The sequence below is a fragment of the Dipodomys spectabilis genome, unplaced genomic scaffold (genome assembly GCF_019054845.1).
Source record: "Dipodomys spectabilis isolate Male_0828 unplaced genomic scaffold, ASM1905484v1 ptg000140l, whole genome shotgun sequence".
Classification (NCBI taxonomy): Eukaryota; Metazoa; Chordata; class Mammalia; order Rodentia; family Heteromyidae; genus Dipodomys; species Dipodomys spectabilis.
The window spans coordinates 23,351,023-23,375,774 of NW_024870817.1; the positions used below are offsets into that span (position 1 = coordinate 23,351,023).

Below are 24,752 nucleotides of genomic sequence, written 5' to 3' on the forward strand. Positions count from 1 at the left end.
CCAGTCTCCATCTTTGGTCTGAGTAGTAGACAGTATATATGTTTAATTTGAGGCCTAAGAATGGCACTGTTAAAAAAATTCTGGGAGATTTTAACTTTAAGTGTGGCTATGGGGAACCATGGGACACAGTAGGGCTTTTGTGTGAAGGAAGCAAGAGATAGAAATAACATGAAATGCAGTTCTGCCTAAGTATATGATCTCAAATCCTCTAAATCCTAGCTTTACTAGAGTAAATGTATTTGTCAGTAGGAGGAGCAACCATTACCTACCTTTGTCCCAACTTCATATATATATGTATATGTGTGTATATACCTCTCTCTCTCTCTCTCTCTCTATCTATCTATACCAAGTAGTATGTCACCCACTTAATAAACTCTAATCAGTCCACCAGAAGAAAAGGACAGATTCTATAGTACTCAGTTTATCAAGCAATAGTAGTGTGCTCAATATTGTTCTAAATACTGGGAATTATGTATGTCAATAGGTTGACTTTTCCTAATAATCCTGTGAGTTTCATTACCTCATTTTACAAGTAAGTAAACGATCCTAGAAAGTTTAAAGAATTTTACCTAAAACCTCACAGCCAGTAGCAGAACTAGCTGTGTATGTTACTTAAATGTAGACCTCCATTATGTAGGTAATTGAACAATACAGGATGACCAAACTTTTGAGCCTGTGTAGCATCTTGAAAGAGAAGGATCATGGCAAATACAAAAACCCATTGCTCATGAAAGAAACTGGTAACTCCAAAAGAAAAAAAAGCTTTCTCTAAAATTAATGTCTTAAGAGAATACTACATCGATAGAATGTTTATCTTGCTATGAAAAGAACAATTAGAATAGTGTTTAAGTATTCTTGGAGACTTAAGAATGTAATAATGCGTAATACAATTTTTCCCAAGTCTTTCCATTTCCTTACATACATGGTATAATATCATTCTTTCTGATGAATGAATAGAATTCCATTATGTAGAAATACAGGTTGCATAGTTTCCCTCATTTGTGGGAGTTATAATATGCCTAATGAACATACTGGGTGGTACCCAAGAAGTTATAAATGAATTAACTGAAGTATAATCGACTCTATAGAGAACACAAATAGTATAAATCTTTAGAAAGTCTAACTCGAAGGCCAACAAAATAAGTACCAGAAAATGGGTACTCCCAACTGATGTTGTGGGAAGGGGGACAACAAGGAGAAAGGGGTAGAAAAATGAACCTGGGAAATGAGTGGAATACAGGCAAGACTGCTTTGTGTAGGCCATAGTACTGAGAAAAGTAAGGGAAGGGCTGGGTCCAATGGAGGTGAAGATGTTTCAGTAGGTACTGTATTCACAAACACTGTTGAATGGCAACTTATTTGTATAGCTACTTAAATAAAAATATATTTTTAAAAATATCAAAGGAAATTGAGTAGAATATGTAAGAGTAGCCACAGCTGAATACTGTCAAACAAACCAACTAGCGTAGAAAAAAGGAAAATAGAAAAAAATATTTAAAGGATCCATTTATCTAACAGGAAATCTGGAAGGAAAAAATAGAAGTAATTAAGCTGGGTGCTAGTGGCTCATACCTATAATCCTAGCTACTCAGGAGATATGATCTTAAGATCATGGTAAGAAGAAAACCAGTAAGACTCTTATCTCCAAATAACTACCCAAAAAAGCCAGAAGTGGAGTTATTGTTCAGTTGGTAAAGCCTTGAAAATTGAAGCTCAGAGATAGTACCCAGGACCCAGTTCAAGTCCTAGGATAACCCTGTGTAAAAACAATTGTTGACACATAATATGAAAAATGAATGTTTAATAATAAGAGAGAACCAGTATTCCAGCATGAACAAATGTGGGTGAAATGCTGACATAATAGAGCTCTTGTATTTGCCAGAAGGATTAAAGGCAAAAACAAATCTAAATATAATTTAAAATACTAAGTAACACCACTAAAATAATTGAAATAAGATGTATGAAGACTTCCAAATTACTAAATTAAGGAAGACTAGGAAGAATTAAAAGTAGGTAAATTTAACTTAGTTGGGAAAGGAAAATAAGGTGCCTGGCAAGAGCCATCCATACAACGTATATAATTTTCACAGTTTATGTCAGTGAATTAAATTCCATTTATATTAATGAGTGTTAAAAAAAAAAAACAAAATTCACGGTGCTGCTTATAAGAACTCTACCTAAAAGAATGGCATGGGAAATAAGATGAAATATGTATGTGAATAAGTTAGACATGTTGAAACTAGTAAAAAATTAAACATGAAATATTCCCTGCTCATTAAATCCTCTAAGAAAATAAACAGTTAAAAACTTTTAAATCACAGTTTTGTAATTTATAGCAGAAACTAATACATGTAGTAGGAGAAATTGTCAAAACTGTGATCATGTGCATGTTTGACAGACAGGAGAAACTGACAAATTGTTTACAAGCTATTGAGTTTTATGAACAATTCTTATACTGTTTCCTGAGTAAAGCAACTATACATTTTACAAAGCATATAACTACAGAAGGTACAGAAATACATAGGGGAAAAAAAACTATAGGCTAAGAAGATTACTGGAAAAAGAATGGCCAGGTGTGATGTCATAGGCCTGGAGTTACCAGATTCTCAGGAGGTAGAGATCAAGAGGCTTGCAGTTTGAGGCTAACCGGGGCAAAAGTTGTCAAGACTTTGTTTAATAAGCCAGATATAATCCCAACCATGATAAAGGCATAGGTAGAAAAATCATGATCTGAGGCTGGCCAGGCAAAAAAAAATTAGACTATGACAAATCCCCTAAAGCAAAAAAGGCTGTATGTGTGGCTCAAGTGATGGAGTGCCTGCTTAGCAAAAATAATCCTATGTCAAACCCCAGTACAGAATGAAAAGAAGGAGAAGGAGAAGGAAAGAGGAGAGGAGGGGAGGAAAGAAGAGAGAAGGGAAAGAGAAGGGAATAGAAAGGGAGAGAGAGAGAGAGAGTTGTACAAAGGAAGACTGGGAAGTGGTACTGTAGCTCTAGTGGTAGAGTGTTAGTCTCAAGCAAAAGAGTTCAGAGACAGTGCCTAGGCCCCAGGTTCAAATCCCACTACCAACAATAATCAAAAAAGTAAGTTTTTATTAAAAAAAAAAGAAAGAAAGAAAGCCAGGCGTGGTGGCTCATGCCTGTAATCCTAGCTACTCAAGAGGCTGAGATCTGAGGATCACAGTTCAAAGCCAGCTTGGACAGCAAAGGCTGTGAGACTTATCTCCAATAAACTATTCAGAAAAACTGGAATGGCTCTGTGGCTCAAGTAGTAGAATGCTGGCCTTGAGCTGAATTGCTGAGGGACAGTGCCCTGGTTCAGTTCAAACCCCACAACTGACAAAAAAAAGGGGGGGGGGGGAAGAGGGAGTCTTAAGGCATTCATGAGGGAATTAAAGAACAACTTCCAATTTCCAGTCCCCATCTTTGGTCTTAGTAGTAGGCAGTAATATATGTTTAATTTGAGGCCTAAGCTCCACACTGTTGACTTGCTATTGACATTTAGAGTTTGGTAGAGGATAATGACTTTTAAGTGATGCTTGTTAGAAGCCCACCCTATGTGGGCTGGGAAGGTGGCTCAGTGGTAGAGTGCTTACCTTGCATGCTTGAGGCTCTGGGTTCAATTCCTCAGCACTACATAAGCAGAAAACGCCGGAAGTGGCACTGTGGCTCAAGTGGTAGAGTGCTCGCCTTGAGCTGAAGTGCTAAGGCCCAGAGTTCAAGCCCCATGACTGATCAACCAAAAAAAAAAAAAAGAGGAAGATTGTAAAACACAAATGTTTCTAAACTCAAATCTGTAACAACAGTAAGTTGAATTATTTAGATGAAATCATTGGCTTTTGAGAAAAAAGAAGTAAATTAGAAAGAGAGCGTCTCTACTATTTAACCTTTTCCATAACAAAGGAAAAAGGAGACCACAGCATGTCATTCCTTCCATCATAATGCTTCAAATGTCCTCTTTGGTCAAAGTGGTAATTTTTTATTTTATTTTACTTTTATTGTAAACATGCTTTAAAGGGGGTTGCAGTTACATGAGTAAGGAAATGAGTACATTTCTTGTCAAACATCATTACCCCCTCCTTTGTTTTTCTCCTACTGTACCTTCCTTCCCTTACCTCCCCTCCCACTGAAGTTGTAAAGTCTGTTTCCAGCATAGTGTCTTGTGAATATCATTGTTGCAGTGGGTCATCCTGTGTCCTTCTTTCAGTATTTTGTTAATTCCCTTCTCCTCCCCAAATTAGATAAATGTATATACAAGATGCAGGTACCAAAATCAAATATGGTGGCAATAGGGATATACCATAGGGGGAAGAATATACAAAAGAAACAAAAAAAAAAATCACATAATACATTAAAAACAACAACAAAGAAAAACCTCTGTATCCATATCTTGGGGTTCATTTCATTTAGCATCATCTTACATGGTCATATGTACATAGCTTTTGAGCTTTTCTGCTCATCTGATAAGATTATCCTAGATATATACAAATCAGGGAAACCATGGGACCTATATTTCTTTAGGTCTGGCTTACTTCACTTAATTTGATTTTTTCCAAGTCTTCCGTGATGCCGAAGTGACCCATTGCTCACAGTAAACACCACAATGTCTTCTAAAGTCAGAGGAACAAACAAGGATTTCCATTCCCAACTGTATTCACATTATATCAGAGGTGTAGCTAATATAGAAAGACAAGTTACAGTGTGTGTAAGTCTTAGGAAAGTAGAGATTAATTAGTTTTTATTTGATGTAATCATTAAGCCAAAAAGTCTTAGGATGGAACCAATGAACAGCAATATATACAAGATAATATGTTGGAAATGATCTGTATGGATTGGGGGGGAGGGAAAATGAGAAAAATGAGGGAAGGGGTAACAAGTTTGACAAGAAATATACTTATTACCTTATTATGTAACTCTAACCCCTCTGTATATCACCTTGACAGTAAAAAAATAAAATTAAGAAAAACACACACATATAGATCCAAACACAATAATTGTTGGAGACTTTAAATCATATGTATGAATGGAAGTATAGCATTATTCCATGATCAATGTATGCTAAATTTGTAAATGTCAACATAGCAAATTTTAACAAGATCAATATGAAGACTTTCCGAACCTAGGAATTGTGGAGTCTGACTACAAATACATGAGCTTTGTTTTGAACTTAAAAAGGAAGAATCATATAGTCTATGGAAAAATGCAAGATACACTGCATATTTTTTCAGCACATCAACTAATTCCTCTGTTATCTGACAGTGAAAACTAAAGGGCTGGCATTTTATTGGCCTTTTGAAAAAAAATACTCAAATATCTTTGAAATGATTTCAAAGATACTCCATATTTTTGTGGTCAAACTAAAACTTTGACCATAAAAATATTTATTCTTTAAAAAAAAACAAAGAAAGTCTTAGAATAAAGAGAAATTTCATTTAAACTATTAAGATAATACAAAAATCTGTGGGGGGTATATTGCAGCTTTTGTAAAGGCCATGATATCAATAAAATATAAAGAACTAGACACAAAATAATAAGGATAATAAACAAACTCTTAAATGAGAGGCAATATTATGACTCAAATTAGTCTAAGAAACATTATTTAGCCTTCTTATCCAACTGGGAACACAAATAATCTCTTCCTGCAACAACAACAACAAAAATACTCCCTCTAAGCAGTGGATTAAAAATGAATTTGATTTATAAATGAGAGGACTGAGCTGGGAATACTTAGAAAAAAATTCTGGGTATTTAATAAAAGAAGAGGAAATAGTAGGCTTCAGTGCCTCTTGGGATTTTTGCTTGTTGATGTTTTTGTTACTAAGGAGTTTTACAAAGGTAATGAGTACAATAATTCTTGAACAAGGTCAGCCCCTTCCTTGTTCCCCATTTTCCCCCTCTCATTCCTTCTCATAAGTTGCAGAGTTCATTTTTTACATAGTGTATATTGACCATGACTGCATTTGTTCACTCTTCCTCCATTCCTGTGCCTCCTTCTTGGTACCCCACAAAAGAAAACAACAATGAGAGAAAACATGCACCGTTTGTCTCTCTGAGCTTGGCTTGCCTCAGTTAACATGATTTTTGTTCTAGGTACATCACTTTTCCTGAAAATGGCATCATATTATCCATGGAGGAATAAAATTCCATTGTGTATAAATATGACATTTTTATAGACTCATCTATTGTAGGGCATCTGGGCTCTTTCCATATCTTGGCTATTATGAATAGTACAGCAATGAACATGGGTGTGCACATTGTTCTTACCATATCCTAACTATTAATGTTCTGCGTAGATGCCTAGAAGTGGTATGGCTAGATCATAGGGAAGTTCTATATTTTTAGATTGTTTTCTCTATCCTGGTGATGAATGTCATTGTGGTTTTGATGGGGATTATGTTGAATTTGTAGATCAACTTTGGCAAAAAGGTCATTTTCATGATTCTGTTTCTACCTACCCATAGACATGGGAGATCTTTTCATTTCCTGATGTCTTCAGCTTCTTTCATCAGATTTTTATAGTTTTAACATGTCTAACTTATACATATTTCATTTGCATTGTACTGAAAAGGAGTAGAGAAAGTGGACATCCTTGCTTGTTCCTGATTTCAGAAGAAATGATTTTAGTTTTTTACCATTTAATATAATGTTGGCTGTTAGTCTGTCATATATAGCCTTTATTATGTTGAGAGTGTTCTTTCTATCCTGGATTCTCCAGAGCTTTTTTAAAAATTTTATTTTATTGTAAAGATGCTGTACAGAGGGGTTACAGTTACATGACTAAGGCAATGAGTGCATTTCTTGGCCAGCATTGTTACGCCTTCCCTTGTTCTCCCACTATCCCTTCCCTCCCCCACCTCATTCACCCCTGCCCCAAGGTTGTAAAGTTCATTTCCAATATACTATCTTGAGGGTATCATTGTTGCAGTGGATCATCCTGTGTCCTTGTTTCAGGGTTTTGTTAGTCCCCTTCCCCTCTCCAAGTTAGACAAATGTATATACAAGATGCAGGGCACCAAAATCAAGTACAGTGACAACAGGGATATTCCATAGGGGGGAGAACATAAAAAGGAAACAAAAAAAATCACATAGTACAACAGCAAACAAAAAACAACAATGAAAGACCTCGTGTCCATATTTTGGGGTTCATTTCACTTAGCATCATCTTATATGGTCATATGTACATAGCTTTGGAGCTTTTCTGCTCATCTGATGAAATTATCCTAGATGAATACTAATTATTGCAAATGAGGGAAACCATGGGACCTATACTTCTTTGGATCAGGCTTATTTCACTTAATAAGATTTTTTCCAAGTCTTCCAATTTCCTAACAAATAGGATGGTGTCATTCTTTCTGATGGAAGCATAGGATTCCATTTTACACACACACACACACACACACACACACACACCACATTTTCTTGATCCATTCATCTACTGAGGGGCATCTGGGTCAGTTCCATATCTTAGCTATGGTGAATAATGCTGCAATAAACATAGTTGCTCTGGTAGCTTTAATATGGTCTTGTTTGTGATCATTTGGGTAAATAGACACATGAAGAAATGCTCAACTTCTCTGGCCATAAAAGAAATGCAAATCAAAACAACATTAAGGTTCCACCTCACTCACCCCAGTTAGAATGGCTATAATCAAGAAATCTAATAACAACGCATTGTGGAGGGGATGTGGTCAAAAGGGAACCCTACTGCACTGTTAGTAGGAGTGTAAGTATGTAAGTATAAGTATGGAGGGTCCTCAAAAGACTACACACAGAGCTTTCCTATGACCCAGCAATCCCATTTCTGGGCATTTATCCAAATGATTTCCAGAGCTTTTAACTGAATAGATGTCGGATTTTGATAAAGGCTTTTTCTGAATCTATTGAGATGATTGTGTGATTTTTGTCTTTGGCTCTGTTAATTTGTATTGTGTTCATTGATTTGTGTCTTTCATCTCTGGGATAAAACTGACTTGATCATAGTACATAATTTTTTTCATTTATTGTTCAATTCTGTTGGTGTTTGTTTGTTTGTTTGTTTGTCAGTCGTGGGGCCTGAACTCTGGGCCTGGGTCTTAAGCTACAGCTCCACTTCTGGCTATTTCTGTTTATGTGGTGCTGAGGAATCGAACCCACGCTACCACTGAGCTATCTTCCCAGTCCTGTTGGTGTTTTATTAAGGAGTTTTGTGTCTATGTTCATCAGAGAGATTAGTTTATACTTATATTTTATCATTAGGCCCCTACCTGGTTTGGGGATGAACATAACACTGGTTTGGGACCTGAACTTTCCCCCTATTGGCAGACTCTTTATTCCTCAGTCTCATTGCTTGTTAGGAGTCTGTTTTAGTGGTTTACATATTCTTGGTTCAGCTTAGGCAACTTGTATATCTCTAAGGAACTTATCCATTTATACTGGATTTTTCATCCTATTTGAGTATAGGTCTGGAAAGTAGTCCCTCTTAATCTTTAGAATTTCTTGGATGGTTGTTGTGATATTTCTTTTATTATCTCTAATTTTATTTATTTTTCTCTTCTTTTTTCATCAACTTAGCTAGGGATCTGTCAATTTTTATTAATTATGTCAAAGAACCAGATTTTGTTTTGTTGGTTTTATGTGTAGTTTTTTTAGTCTCTAATACATTGATTTCTACCCTAATCTTTACTATCCCTCTCCATCTTTTGGGGGTTTGGTTTTTTCCTATTTTTCTAGATGCTTTTATTGCATCATGAGGTTATTTACTTGAGCTGTTTCTGTTTTCTTTGTGTACACACATAGAGCTATGAACTTTCCTTTCAACACTGCTTTTGCCATATCCCTTTGGGATTTTTGAAGGACTTTGTGAAGGGAAACTTTAGTGAATGAAAGTTCTTTAAAAACAAATACCATTGCATCACAGTCAGTCATTTTATCTTTCTAGGCATTTTCAAAGTCCTTAATACAAATATTAAAATAAATTAAGCATCCATAAAATAGTTCATTTTTCTCATTTTTAGTACTACCCAACCTAGGGAAGCAGCATACAATAATAAGATCATGTGCCCCTATGTTCAAATCCCAGGAAGGCCACCCAGCTGTGTGCCTGATAGGCCCAAGCCACACCTTCAGCCCATTCATGTTTCTTAATCATTAAATTTAGGTAACAAAGCTGCCTCTTGGGGTCATTGTTGTTATTTAAGTAAAACACACAGTAAATGCAAAACAAAACAAAAATGCCTGCCTTAACCAGATTAGACTCCTAATTAGACCTTCCTCCTTTGGTTTCTCTCCCACTGCACCTTACAGATTGCCACAGGACTTTCTAAACTACAAATGGGGTCACTTACTTTCCAGTGCCTAAAGTCTGATGGTTTCCCATTGCTTTAAGAGATATTGGGGGATGGGGCTGGGAAGGTGGCTCAGTGGTAGAGTGCTTGCCTTGCATGCCTGAGGCCCTGGGTTTGATTCCTCAGCATCACATAAGCAAAAAAGAAAAAGCCGGAAGTAGCGCTGTGGCTCAAGTGGTAGAGCGCTAGCCTTGAGCTGAAGAGCTAAGGGAGAGCGCCCAGACCCAGAGTTCAGGCCCCACAACCGGACCCCCCAAAAAAAAAAAAAAAGAGATATTGAGGGAGAACTTAGTCAAAAAATGAATGTATGAAAATGAGGGTATTGAAACATGTTGAAATTGTTTTAAGAAATAGGGATTTACTGACAAAGGCTTCATATCCAAAATATTACAAAGAACTCAAGAAATTAACTCCTCCCCCTCCAAAAAAAACCAATAAACCTATCAATAAATGGACAAAGAAATTAAAAAGAGACTTCCCAGAAGAAGTAGTTAAGGATGACAAGTAAACACATGAGGAAATGCTCAATATCCCTGACCATAAGAGAAATGCAAATCTAATTTTGAGATTCCATCTCTTACGAGTTACATTGGCCAACATCAAGAGTTTGAATAACAAATGCTGGCAGGGATACAATGGAAGGATCCCAGGGAAAAGGAACACTGTTGCTGTGTTGGTAGGGATGTAAACTAGTACAATCACTCTGGAAGGTGGGTTGGAGGTTCCCCAAAAAACTAAACATAGAACTTCATGTTCTCAGCCATACCATTCTTAGCCATCTACCCAGAACATTATAAGTCAGGATACAGTGAAGACATTTGCATATACATGTTCATTGCTGTACTATTTACAATAGCCTAGGGATGGAAAGAGCCCTGATGCCCTACAATAGATGAGTATGTATATATACAATGGCATTTTACTCATCCATTAGAAAGGAAAATATGTCATTTTCAGGAAAATTGATGTATCTAGAACAAAAATCATGTTATCTGAGGTAAGCCAAGCTCAAGAGAGACAAGCAGCACATGTTTTCTGTCATGTAGAAGTTCGATCTATAATATAACTGAACATGATTAACTTATACAGGATTCTAGGCATTCACACACACAAACAATCAGACCAGTGAATGAAGATACCCTTAGGGGAGGAATGCAAAGGTATAATTTTTAAACATAAAATACTGTTTATCAAAACAAATTCCAGGAAATGGAAACATGTGGGGTTTGGTTGGTGGTGGTGGTGGTGGTAGTGGTAGTGGTGGTGGTGGTACTAGTAGTGGTGGTTTTTGCTTTAGGTTTTGTTTTGTTGTCTTTTAGAGGGACGAAAGGTAGATACAGAAAGAGAGGGAAGAAGTATGAACAAATGTAATCATAGTACTCAGTATACTCTATGTGGAGTGGAAATGAACTGTGCAACTTGTGACAGAGATTAGAGGGGAGAAGGGGGGGAAATTGAAGGGGTGACATTGTCCAAAAAAAAAAAAATGTAATCATTACCAGATTTACAAAATGGTAACCCTTCTGTACAACACCTTAATAGTGATAAAATTATATTAAAAAAAGAAATGACGATTGATTATAAGGAAAAATGATAGAAGGGAAGACAGTAGGGTGCATTAAGCATGTATAGAAATGCCCCGATGTTACTCCTTAATATACAAGACCCTAATGATACAACTCTAATTTAAAAAAAGAAAACCCTTTATTTTTAAAAGAAGAAGAAGCTGGGTGCTGTGGCTCACGCCTATAATCCTAGCTACTCAGGAGGCTGGTATCTAAGGATGCGGTTCAAAGCTAGCCCAGAGAGGAAAGTTCATGAGACTCTTCTCTCCAGCTAACCACCAGAAAACTGGAAGTGGTGCTGTGGCCCAAGTGGTAGAGTGCTAGCCTTGAGCTGAAGAGCTCAGGGACAGTACCCAGATCCAGAGTATAAGCCCCATGACCAACATAAAAATAAAAGGAGGAGGAGGAGAAGGAAAAGGAGGAGGAGTAAGAGGAAAGAAGAAAAAAGAAAGAAAGAAGAGGAAGAAGGAGGAGGAAGAAGAAGAAAAAAGAAGGCGGCGAAGAAAGAAAGAAGAAGAAAACATTGAAGCCAGGCAATGGTGTCTCAGGCCTTTAATCTTAGCTACTTAAGAGGCTGAGATCTTAGGTTTATAGTTCAAAGCCATCCCAAACAGGAATGTTTGAAAGATTTTATTTATTTATTTATTTTGTGGGTCGTGGGGCTTGAACTCTGGGCTTGGGCACTATCCCTCAGCTCTTCAGCTCAAGGTGAGCGCTCTACCGCTTGAGCCACAGCACCACTTCTGGTTTTCTAGTGGTTTATTGGATATAAGAATGTCACAGACAAAAAAAAAAAAAAAAAGAATGTCACGGACTTTCCTGCCCAGGCTGGCTGTGAACTGCGATCCTTAGATCTCAGCCTCCTGAGTAGCTAGGATTACAGGTATGAGCCACTGGTGCTCAACTTGTTTGTAAGATTTTTATCTCCAATTAACAACCAAAATGCTGGAAGTGTAACTGTGGCTCTAGAGATAGCCTTGAGCAGAAAAGCTCAGTGACAGCTCCTAAGCACTAAGTTCAAGCCCAGGACTGCCATGAAAGAAAGGAAAGAAGGAACATGGACACTTTTGTGTTCGTTATGTGAATAAAAGATCCATACAGTTAATTCAACAACAGCACACTTCAGAGAGTGAAAAGAGGCACTTAACTGGATGTGATTCCAGGACACGAGCCATAAACTGGAGCTGTCCTGAGAGAACTGGGATGAATGGTTGTGCTGTGGGTGATGCTCTTCATAATGTACCACCCTCCTTGTCTGCAGACACACTGGGCCACTCACTATTCCCAACAGGCAAGAATGCCTATCTCTCTTCTCACACAAAAGTTTACCCTCATTTCTCTCCTGCAGAACAAATCAGCCCCTCCCATGGGTTATATATCTGCTTTCCACGTATCTCTAATGTAATTCTTACCATACAACATATGACATTTCTTTACCTCACAGTAGACTAGTGAGTCACTCTTCCCTAAATCCCCAAATAGTCACCCAGTTTTAAGATCAAGTTTGTATTTAGAAACAGTTGAGTTTACAAATAAGTTGGGTTTATCAGTTGGCTTTGGATAATTTACATGTGGAAGAAATCTAAGACATTGCTAAGTGGGGTAAGGTAATCTAGCATTACCTGTAATCCTAGCATTCAGGAGGCTAGGGCAAGAGGATTATGTGCGCAAAGTGCCATGTTGCCTACCACGTGAGTTTGAGGCTAACCTAGGCTATCTAACCAGACCCTACCTTTAGAGGAAAAAAAAATTAAGCTTCTAAGAAAATGGTGTCTACTAGCATAAAGGTTGTTTTTATCTTCTTTCTTCATGTTATATTATTTGTCCCTACCTCACTTTGGAATAAATTCTGTGCATCTTATCCTGATGTTTGGTATATCTCACCCATCCATAGTCCTCATCTCTTGTAGTCATGTTTGCAATTGTCACAGGATCCATTTCTAACCTGAAAATACAAATCCCTCTGAAGGAAGTTCATAAGCTATTTGTTTCCTGATGACAAAGAACAGGTTTGGTTGGCTTGTTTATTGGGCCTCCTTCCTTATCACTTTCTCTCTTAACTGGAATGTGAAAGTGGCACCAGGAGTTGCTGCTGCCATGCGGCAGCCATGAAGTGAACCAGCATATTATGGATGGAGTGGTAGGTGAGGGAAATCTGGATCCCTGAAGGTTTCTTCCAGTCACTTAATGGGCTTTGGTGACTCCAAAACTTATTGTATTCTAAACAGTAGACACTCAGTTCTCAAGAAACTTGGTTGGATTTCTGCTTATTTGCAGCCAACCATACTCATAATTGATAACTTAAAATAATCTTGATTTTTAAAGAGTTCTTAAATATTTGACTAGAGTGCTTCCTTTATATTTTATACATACAGAGTAGAAATAGGTTGTGGTTATATGCCCTCGCTGCTGTTAATATTTTTTTTTTCATTTTTGCTAGTTTTGTTTTTTGAGACAAGGTCACATTGAATAGCCGAGTCTGTCTTCAAATTTGTGATCCTCCTTCCTCAGTTTCCTAGCTGCTGGGTTACATTATTACCCTCATGCCTGGCTCTTGTTGATGTTTTTTAAAATTCTCTTGTCAGTCTGGGAGAGTTGTTCAGTTATAGGATACAGTTCTAGGTTCAATATTAAGCACCAAAATTAATCAATAAGGTAGTATAAAATAAATGCCAGACATTAGTGGGCTCACCCCTGTCATTGTTGCTACTCAGGAAAACAGAGATCAGAAGGATCTTGGTTCAAGGCCAGCCCAGACAAAAAATTCACAAGACCCCTTTTCAACGATCACCTGGACACAGTTTCATCCCAGTTATGTAAAAAGCTGAGATCAGAAGGGTTGCAGTACTAGATGAGGAATGGCTGGGGAAAAAAGTTTGTGAAACTCCACCTAAATGGGCAAAAGCTGGACACAGTAGTAAACATCATGGTAGGAAACATAAATAGGATTATGGTCCAGGTTGACTCCAGGCAAAATTATCTCAAAATTAACCAGAACAAAGAAGGCTGGAAATGTTGTTCAAGAAGAGTAATAAGTATATTATGTTTGTATATATGTGTGTATTTTCTGTGTCACATGATAGCATTTCCTATATGTGTCATTTAGTAAAAAATTGAGATAACAGGTGTATTTCTCTACAGTTTTGTCTGAGAAAAATTTCAAATCTTTTTAGCTGTGATATTTAATTAAGAAGTTTCTAGTATACGTTTTCATTGCATCTATTCAACTACATAGTTTTAAAGGTATGTTTAGTTCGCATTTAATCAGCTTTGGTTTTATTTTTTCCTTAGCACCAAGGATGATTGTTTCAATGTTAATATTCAGCCATCTGTTGGAGAACTACTTTTACCTGTTGCCATTTCAGAGAAAGATTTTAAGAAAGAACAAGGTGAGAAATTATTACAATTTCCTAGAAATTTACTTACCAAAACTATGCTATATGCTTGTTCTGCTAATTGGTCTGTTGATTCAAACACATATTAGTCAATGCACAGTCTTCCCATTTTTGTTATTGCTTTGTACTTATAAAATAACCTTGAAAGTATATGCTTGTTTATGTTTCTGTTAGATTTGAAAATTAATTAGTATGTCTTTACAGTAACACATTGATTCTTAGCTTTTCAATTCTGATGATGGCCCTGTTCGGTGTAAAACACCAGGAACTTAGACTTAACGCTTTAAGACTGTATTGCCGTAAATCCTATGTTTCTGTAGGTTTTTTATTATAGGCCTATTTTTCCACTCTTTGTAATACATTTTCCTCTATACACAGTAAAGTACCTTACATTTCAAAATGAAGTCCTAATTATAGCATTAAAAGACCTCTCTTTTGACCAAATTTTATATTAAATAAATAGTTTTAATAAATCAGAGCTGAGTTAAATGTACACCTTAAAAGGAAAATATTACCAGAAGAATGCAATTACAATGTATCTTCTGATAAAAATGAAGCCTTTTTTTCTGTATGTGAATATAGGAAAATAACAAAGATTTTATGTGTTAAAGGATAACATTTCTAAAACTAAGGAATATATTTTTGAATATTCAGCAATTTTTAAAACCATATGTGAATCAGAGCTATTTTTCCCCTTCTAAAGGATGCTATCAAACAAAGATCCCTTCGTTTTGAGATCATTAGATCATACTCATCAAGCTTCTAGAAAGTACTACATATATCCGAGGAAAGGAGCATGCTCCCTGGCACTCCTTTGTTGTAGTGCTTATGATTGACTTACTCCAAGCCTTTTCGATCCACAGAATCAAAAAGACCTGTTGCCGAAGAATCTCACACAGAAATCCCAAACACAACTATAAATTTATAGGAATCTATTTTTTCCTCAGACCTTATTTTTAAATGATAAAAAAGTGACTGAATCCAACTTTACATTTGTTTTCTCAAAAGTTGATTATTGCTATAGAAGAAAATTATCTTTGTGATTTTATTTTTCCCATAACAAATTGAATTGATTCTTATATTTGCTATTCTTACCCTTTGCTGGCTAAAGCCTGCCTCTCTGCTTTGCATCTGTTCAGCAAACCAAGGTGAGTGGCATATAAGCGACTGAGTAAGGCTTTGGCACATTTATTGCTAAGAGGGTATTCTGTCTTTGAGAAGTACAAGTAAAGTCTATTTAAGGCAGCAGATTAGTGTATGCCCTTTCCCTTTCTCTCAGCTGTTGTTTAGAATAGTTGCTATTTCGATCAAATTTTTTTTTGCTCTGCTGTAACAGAGGGATTTTTCGCTGACTAGCCATATAGAACCGTAAGTGCATGAGAGAGGTGCATTTGGAGAATAGCTGCGGTCCTCTGTGGACTTGTTGCCAAAATCCCTTTTTCTTCTGCCATTTTACTTCTATGGTTGTTGATTATTTGTCTGAATAAATCTGGCAGCTGTTTGCTATGTTTAATAGAGCAGAAAGGCTACTCTGAATAAAGCTATTTGAAAATTTGTTTATATGAAGTATTTGTAAATCCTTGCAAGTCTCTTGGCATTTCTGTATCATTCTTCCTGTCTTCCTGAATTCATTCTTTGATGTGGGACTTGATGCCGGCAAATTTGCCACAGGTTTCAAGAATCTTCTCAATAGCATCTTTTTAGTTCTAGATTTTAGCAGGTTTGGCAATAGAGATCTCAGTTCCCAACTTTATACATGTATTTGTTTGTTAGACAGAAGGTAAATGAAAATGACTTACTAACAAAATCCTAAATTAAAATAAAAATCATTTCCTCACATTTTATCAATGCATTGTTCTAGAAGGTAAAATGTGAGTTTAGAAATGTGTTTAATCTGTTTCTCTGCTGTAAAAAAAAAGAGTTTATATAATTGATCTCATTTCATGATATATTTTAAGACTTCAAAATGATTAAATATGTTAGAAACTGAAAGTTATAAATAAGAGAAACAAAATGTTTCTTTTTTATTCTCAAGATATATACATAACTGAAAAGTGCAAATATTAAGTAAAGATGGTTCTAACAGATTCTCACATATTGGACAAATGTGTTTACAAATAAAAGGTTTTATTTCTAGTTATAACCAGCATCATCACTTTTTCTGTTTTTTTAAGGGTTCTGTGGCTAAACATGATTGTTTTTACAATGGAGGTCAACATGCTAAATCAGGTTGCCTTTGTCATTGAATATTTATGGTATTCATATCATGAGCCTTAAAATGAAGCATAGTTTATTTATTGAGAGTTTTAAGTGCTGCAGAATTGGTTATGAGCTGTCTCTGAGGACCTTTAAATACTGTAAAGAGCATAGAATTTCTTTTTATTTAAATTTTTAATTTTGTTTCTTCTATTTTAATTTCAAAGGCTTAAGCTGATGGTTTGTTCCAGGATACCGCCTTTTGTTTACTTTCTTCCTGCAAATCCAAAACACAGAAAAATCTTTTCAAATTAGTTTTCTTACTTTACTTGGCTAGTTTAGTAGTTAATTACAGTTGATTGACCTAAATTAAGTGCAGTACTACACCTTCACCAAAAATTAGACAAATTCTAATAAAACTACCAGTTCTTCAGTCTGATGATTTTTAAATATTTTCCCAGTAACTTTATCTGTATTATGTGTGAGCAAGCTATATACAATGTTTGAAAAGTATGTTTATATAACAGAAACTTTTAATGGTACCTTGGCATATTTTTCCTCCTACTTAATTTGAGAATACCTGATATATTTTCATTTAACAAAACCTCTGCTTTAAGAAACCTAAAATGTTTACTTAATTTTATTGTGATTTATGCATCCATCTTATGGGTTCCTAGCGAGCAAGATGCTAATTCTTTAAGTGGTCAGACATTTACTATTTTCTGGCCCTTAACTACCACAAGCAATCATATTTGATGCCCCTTAATTAGAGCACCTTTTTTTCTTTCCAGGTTCTTTTTCCACCTCAGCAATCGAGACAATACATTTGCTTACCATGCTGCTCTCCTAAGTGTTCTTTTGCATGTAAATTAATCTTGATTCAGTTTACACTGTCATGCTGAGTGGTACAAATTGCCTATAACAATAAAACAGCATGAGTTAAAAATAAAGGGGGGTGGGAAGGCAGATTGAATGTGTGCCTTACTTGATAGGATGTTACTTTGCTTTATGCCAATACATTAGCTGACGATAATGAATCTTCTGTTCTGAAAAGCATGGTTTAGTTGATTTTTTTAATTTTACTTCAATGGAGCAGTACCTTGTCTTTTATAGAACAAGTTAGACAAACCATTAATGACAAGAGTGTTAAGGTTAAATATGAAGCAATGCATTCACTTCTCTGAGTGCTATCCATCTTTCCATTTACAGGAGCTTGACAAAAGTACTGGCTTTGTACAACATTTCCTTTAATTACATGCTGCGGGAAACAGGCTTTTAACATAAACATAGTTGCATTCATTTATTCAGCAGTTGCTCTTCAATAGAGCTTAATGGAGAAGGTTTAAATCCTAAATGAGTACACACATCTCTCAGCAGTGTTATGTCAGCCACTGTGCTTTACTTAAAAGCCATGCTTGACTGTGAGTGTTGTTTTTAAAGCTTTCGCCTAATATTGAAGTTAAGCAGCCTAAGACAGAACATAGTGTTTCTGGAGTTTGAAAGTAGTTAGTTAAAACGGCTCCTTATTACTAGATAGTTCTATTTTTTGTTTGGTGGCATCTTTTTATAATGAGAGGCTTTAGTGTCTTCATATCCTTAATCAGAGGGAGTTTTTACAATTTCAGATTACATTTGCAATAAATAATTAAATACATAAGGCCTAAAGGCTCAGGGTCCTTTGGATACATGCTATCAAGTTTTACAACTTTCATAAATTTTGTAAATTATATGTTTTAGACATCTCAAAAAAGGTGTCCATGACTTATGTGACAGCTCCAAATATGACATTTATTGTGGTTATTTTGTTTTATTTAATTAAATCCTTGGCACTGAACTTCAATATATTTTCCAAATGTTCTGTTTGCTGTTGAATTTGTTTCCCAAACACTTCATATGAGATTCTGGTGTTAATGGTGTGGCTTTGTCAACTATAGTGTTCTGGTTATAATTGTTCTTCACCTGGTTTCTTTTTTAAAATACTACTTGAAATGTCTCTAGGATGTTTTTTTTCGATTTACTTTTTTTCCTGTTTTCAAACTTGTTGCTTTGGAAATTTCATTTTGTGCCCTTTTCAACAATTCTAGTTCTTTTCATTAGGCAGATACAATTAGGCAGATCCTTTCATTAGGCAACCTGAAGCGTCCCTTAAAAACTTGGAGTTTGTCACATTGAAGCTGTGCGTCATGTAATGATACTAGTTATTAGAATCACTTTGCTTCATCTTCAAAAGCAATATGTAGTCATCTTTGAATGAATGGAAAATAATAATAATAATAGGAAGAAGACATTTTTACCAAGTAGAACTTTGGCTCTGAGCTTAAAATTGATTTTCATGAAGAAATCAGTAAATCCAAGCCTTCTTTTGCTTTTGCAGGAATGCTAACAGGAATGAATGAAACCTCTGCTGTGGTCATCACTGCACCACAGAATTTCACTCCCTCCATGATCCTTCAAAAGGTTGTGAATGTAGCCAACGTCGGCCCAGTGCCTTCTGGCCAAGATAATATACACAGGTAGGTCTCATTTCATGAGGAGAACTTGTACAAGTACATAAATTTTAATTTCCTTTTTTCTTTGAAAATAATCTGTAAACATGAATGTACCTCCCATTTTTTTTTTCTGGTTAGTATTTGGTTGATGGGTTTGGGGTTAAAGCCCTTCTTCATTTTATAGAATATTACATTGGTTTGATGTTTCCTGAAATACAGAGTACATCCACATTTTCATATAGCTTGCTAATTTTTTTGTTGTTGTTGTTTTACCTTGTTTTTTTGTGCCAGTCCTGAGGCTTGAAATCAGGACCTGGGCACCATCTCTGAGCTTTTTTTTTTTGGTTGGTTGGTTATGGGGCTTGAAGTCTGGGCTTGGGCGCTAATCCTCAGCTCTTCAGCCCAAGGGGAGCGCTCTACCACTTGAGCCACAGCGCCACTTCTGGTTTTCTGGTGGTTTATTGGAGATAAAAGTCTCACGGACTTTCCTTGCCCTGGCTTTGAACCGTGATTCTCAGATCTCAGCCTCCTGAGTAGCTAGGATTATAGGCGTGAGTCACCAGCGCCGGATCTGAGCTTTTTTTTTTTTTTTTTTTCCCAAGGCTTATTGTACTGTTCCACTTGACTCACATCTCTTTCATATTTTTGTGGTTAATTAGAAATGAGGGTCGGGCTGGGAAGGTGGCTCAGTGGTAGAGCACTTGCCTTGCATGTCGAGGCCCTGGGTTCAATTCCTCAGCACCACATAAGAAAAAAGCCAGAAGTGGCGCTGTAGCTCAAGTGGTAGAGTACTACCCTTGAGCTGAAGAGCGGAGGGACAGTGCTCAGGCCCAGAGTTCAGGCCCCACGACCGGACCCCAAAAAAAAAAGGAAAAAAGAAATGAGGGTCACATGGACTTTCTTGCCTGAGGGAAAGTCTAGGCTGGCCTTGGACCTTGATCCTCAGATCCCAGCCTCCTGAGTAGCTAGGATTACAAACTTGAGCCACCAGTGCCCGGCTGACTTAGTAAATTTGTCAAGGATGCCTTCCATGAATCAGTTGAGGTTTTATTTTATTCTTGCCAGATCCAGTAGATCTTTAGATATTCTAAATTAATTTCAATACTTAATTGAAAGTAGTTAAAAAATTGAAAATTGAAGAACTTTTTATAAATTAGTGGAGTTAGACTCACCTTTTTTTTTTTTCCAATTGAAAGTAAGTTTTAAATACAACATAAACTTCCTTTGCAAAGAAGTTCCCTAAGAAAGCCTTCATGGGGAGTTGCTAGACAACTATCATGAACTAAGTACAGCTTCTCTTTTCAGACCAGAACTTTCTTTACCACTAAGCATCAGAAGCATGAGATCCAAGTTGCAAATATGATTATCATGTTTGCTTTCTTTATATTCTTATTAGTGCCAGTATTTTTTAATTAAAATGAAGATTTATCACTTAACCACATGATTTTTGCATAGTCAACTCTACGGGCTAAAGGGAATCATTGCATCAAATGATTTTGTGGTGTACTTGTGCTGTTAAAAATATCTTTACCCTATAGACCTTAAAAACTTTTTTTTTCAATTAAGGAACAGCCAAAAGTATATATGCAAAAAGTACCAGGGTGGTAAGGCCCAGCCCTATCATCATTGGGACAAGCTAATATTTCTTCTTATGGGCTTTAATTTCCACATCTGTTTGTTTAGAGATGCCTAGGAGAGTGAATGGTCATCATACTGGTATTACCGTGTAAATTTAACTTACCTATCAGTTAATTTTGTTCAAATGGGAAAAATTAAGCAGAAGCTTTCTCAGTAAAAGTTAAAAAAAAAAAAAAGAATTTAATCTAAGTTTTCTGGGGTTTTTTCTACTTAAATACTTTGCTTCCCTATATGATTTTCTCACTCAAAAGCTACCTTATTTATAAATCCTTGGAATTATTGAAATAATACAACATCAAAATGTTTATTCATCAACTCCAACTTTTGGCTTATTCAGTATGACAGTTGACCTGATGTATCAGGTATCCCTCAACACTACAATCTTGTTTTGTTGTTTTTGTTTGGGTTTTTTTGCCAGTACTGGGGCTTGAACTCAGGGCTGGGGCACTGTCCCTGAACTTTTTTGTGCAAGACTAGTGCTCTAGCACTTTGAGCCACAGCACTACTCTGGTGTTCTGGTGGTCAATTGAAGATAAAAGTCTCACAGACTTTGCTACCTGGGCTGGCTTTGAATTACAGTCCTCAGATCTCAGCCTACAGTCTTGTTTTGCTGTTTTTCGTAATGCACAAAAAACATAGGAAAGCCATTGTTTATATTGGAACTTGTAGTTTAGTCTCTGTTTAGTATGTAGGTCATTAGGGAGGACAGTTGTTTTATTTTTTACTTTTTTAAAAACAATAACAATCTTTTGTTCTTTAGAAGGAAAAAAAAAAAAAACCTCAGCTAGGCACCAGTAGCTCACACACCTATAATCCTAGCTACTCAGGAGGCTGAGATCTGAGAATTAAGGTTTGTCTTCCTAGATTCTTGTCTTCCTCAAGATTCTTTATATCCAGTTAACCAGCAAAAAGCTGATAGTAAAGATGTGACTTAAGTAGTATTGCACCAGCCTTGACCAAAAAAAAATTAATAAGCAAGGCCTAGCATTCAAGACTTTGTACCAATAAAAAAAAAAAAAAGGAAAAGGAGAAGAAACTCAAAAGATGTTCTCAAAACTATTAGATAATATGAAAGCATTTCCCTACTGGAAGACTAGACTAGAAAGGACATCTAGCATAATTGTATACTTGTTATTGCATAGTTTGCCTGAATGTCTTAATATCTATACAAGCAATTTAAATTATTTAAATTAAAATTCCTACAGTTAATTCTTAATTATCTATGCTAATACAGAGGAGAAACATAACTCAGAACCATCTATGTTTAACTCTAGAATTCAGACTCAAACTTTCTATACATGATCCTCACACATATGTTAGGTGTCTTGATAAATTTCTAGCTCCATCATTAGTGGCTGCTTTTTCGGTTCTGTATTTAGAGGAGGAGCTCAAACAGAGTCAAACATGAATAGAATACCTATATTTCTTTTTTTGCCAGTCCTCAGGCTTCCACTCAGGGCCTGGGCACTATCCTTGATCTTCTTTTCCTCAAGGCTAGCACTCTATTACTTGAACCACAGCGTCAGCACTTCTGGCCTTTTCTGTTTATATGAAACTGAGGAATCAAACCCAGGGCTCCATTCATGCTAGGCAAGCATTCTACCACTAAGCCACATTCCCAGCCCCATTTATTTATTTGGTTTTTGTTTGTTTGTTTATATTTTTTGTCTCATGGGATTTGAACTCTGGATGTGAGCTCTTCACCTCCATGGTGAGCACTCTACCACTTGAGCACCACTTCTGGTTTTCTGGTGGTTAATTGGAGATAAGAGTCTCACAGACTTTCCTGCCCAGGCTGCCTTTGAACCATGATCCTCAGATCTCAGCCTCCTGAGCAGCTAGGATTAGAGGTGTGAGTCACTGGCACCCAGTCCCCTATATTTATTTATTTATTTCTTAATTTCTTTCTTTCTTTTTTTTTTTGGGGGGGGGGGGGTCAGTCATGGGCTTGAACTCTGGGCTTGGGTGCTATCCTTGCACTCTTTAGCTCAAGGCGAGCCCTCTACCGCTTAAGCCACAGGGCCACTTCCGGTTTTCTAGTGGTTTATTGGAGATAGGAGTCTCACGGGCAAGGACTTTCTTGCCAGGGCTGACTTTGAACTACAATCCTCAGATCTCAGCCTCCTGAGTAGCTAGAATTCCAGGCATGAGCCACCAGCGCCCGGCATTTCTTAAGAGTACTTTGTACTCTCTTCTTAGTTCCCATCAAACTTAATTGAAGGTAGCTTATTTACTTTTGTTGATAAAGTATAGTTCTAATAATGTTCTTAGTTTTAGAAAGTTTCCAAATCATAAATACCATAATAGTTGTAATAATAATTTTCTATATTAAAATAATTCACATTGTTATTATCTCTATATACCATTGTCTATACCTTTGTGCTCATAGCAATGAGAACAAACAATTGTTTATAGGATCTATGCTAGTGCTTTTCATTTAAAATGAAGTAGCAGTTACTGGTAGTATATTCTTCTTGACCATTTAATGAATAAGTTCCCACTGTTTAGTATTAAAGTAGCTTATTCCTGATATTCTCCAAACATTCAATATTTTTACATCAAATACTGAATAGGAGGATACTTATTATAAGAAATTTTAGGAAGTGAACCTTTGTTAATATGCAAAGGTACGTAATAATAATGTAATAGGAATTTTAATTGGGTGATTAATAGAAAATATTCCTAATACATCAACAGAAAATGGCTGCTATTAAGAAAAAGTCAATTTAAAAACACAAGAATTTACTTCACAGACTTAGAACCTTTTCTAAATAGTTAACAATTGGAAAGATCAATTGACAAAAGCAGATCTACTCTTAGATTACATGATTTAGTATTTATTTTCTAAACAAGTGATAGAGTCAGAAAGCCATACAGCATACCATTCATTACTCACTATTAGCTTCCTATCTGTGTAGATACTTTCTGTTTGGGAAGCTTCTCTCTGAGAACAAAACATATTTACTGAGCTCTACCTTAGGGTTTTTGGTGCCATCCTGTTGCTTTCCAGATTGGAGTTATCACTTAGGAAGGAGTGACACAGAAATAAACATTAAATGGGTAGTTGAGTATTTTCATTTATTGTGTTAGCTATTCATATTAAAAAATATGAGATATGCATTGTAAAAGTCTTAAAAGGTGTAATATAAGTGCTAACAAACTAATCCATAAATAAAGTAAATGAAAAGACAGAATAGTCAGCATTACACTGTATATAAATGGACTGCAGAGGAAAAAAGGTCAAGAATTCATATGTTCTAAAGGAGGAGATGAGAGAGAACAGCTCATATAGGAATAGAAAAAAAATGGTGATCCTCTGAGGTAAATCCAGTAGCATTTAAAAAGGTGATTCATATTCAGTGATGTAGAAACAGAGGAGTATTGCTTTTAATGTATTACTTGTTCCCTGGTAACAGTGCTGAGTACTATAATCACCAAAAAGCAGAAGACTAAAATTCTGTAGTTCTAAAACCTCTAACTTTTTTTCCTGTGAAGAATCACATGGAAGATTTCCTGTAAAGAATCACCTCTAAAACTTAGCTTAGCTTCAGCACATGTAGATCAGGGTCCCAGAAGCTGCCTTTGGCCAATGCTTAAGTGTTTCTAAGGCACATATTCTAACGTCCACAGCTAGACTGCACTTGCATTATCGGGAGCTAATGATAGTCTCATGGCACATCTTAAAATATTTTTCCTATATTTATCTATTTCCCTTAAAAAATAGTTAGTTTGCTTGCTTTTTTGTTTGTTTGCTTGTTCATTTGTTTGTGCTTAGAGAATCCTATGCTTGCTAAACACAAGTTCTACCCTGGAGCTGCACTTCTAGCTCCAGGTGAATTGCTTAATTGGGATTTTTTTTCTTTTAGTTGCCGCTGCAAGACAGTTTATTAGTTACAATAGTACACGAGTCTCGGACCCTAAGTATATGTTTATCTTTCAGTAGTCTCAACCATTTTATGTATTAACCCATATTCACAAATTCTGGCATGTATGTAAGTATTATCATGGAAAAGAGTTCATATCATACACTTACCTTGCCATTTCAAAATGGACCTATGTAAGGGAACAATGATAGATGTCACTGTGAAGACAGATGCCTTGTCTCTTCCATGATTCTACATTAGATCTTAATAAGATCTAGAGCAA

General features: G+C 36.1%; 1 protein-coding gene across 1 annotated transcript in view; it reads left to right on the plus strand.

The window, feature by feature from the left end:
• The window catches only part of Ap3b1 (adaptor related protein complex 3 subunit beta 1), a 226,083-nt gene that overhangs the window by 194,619 nt on the left and 6,712 nt on the right, over positions 1 to 24,752 (plus strand). The window contains exons 25-26 of the mRNA XM_042690763.1: positions 14,180 to 14,277; positions 18,854 to 18,992. Coding sequence (XP_042546697.1) covers positions 14,180 to 14,277; positions 18,854 to 18,992 — 237 coding nt within the window. The remainder of the gene's footprint in view (positions 1 to 14,179; positions 14,278 to 18,853; positions 18,993 to 24,752) is intronic.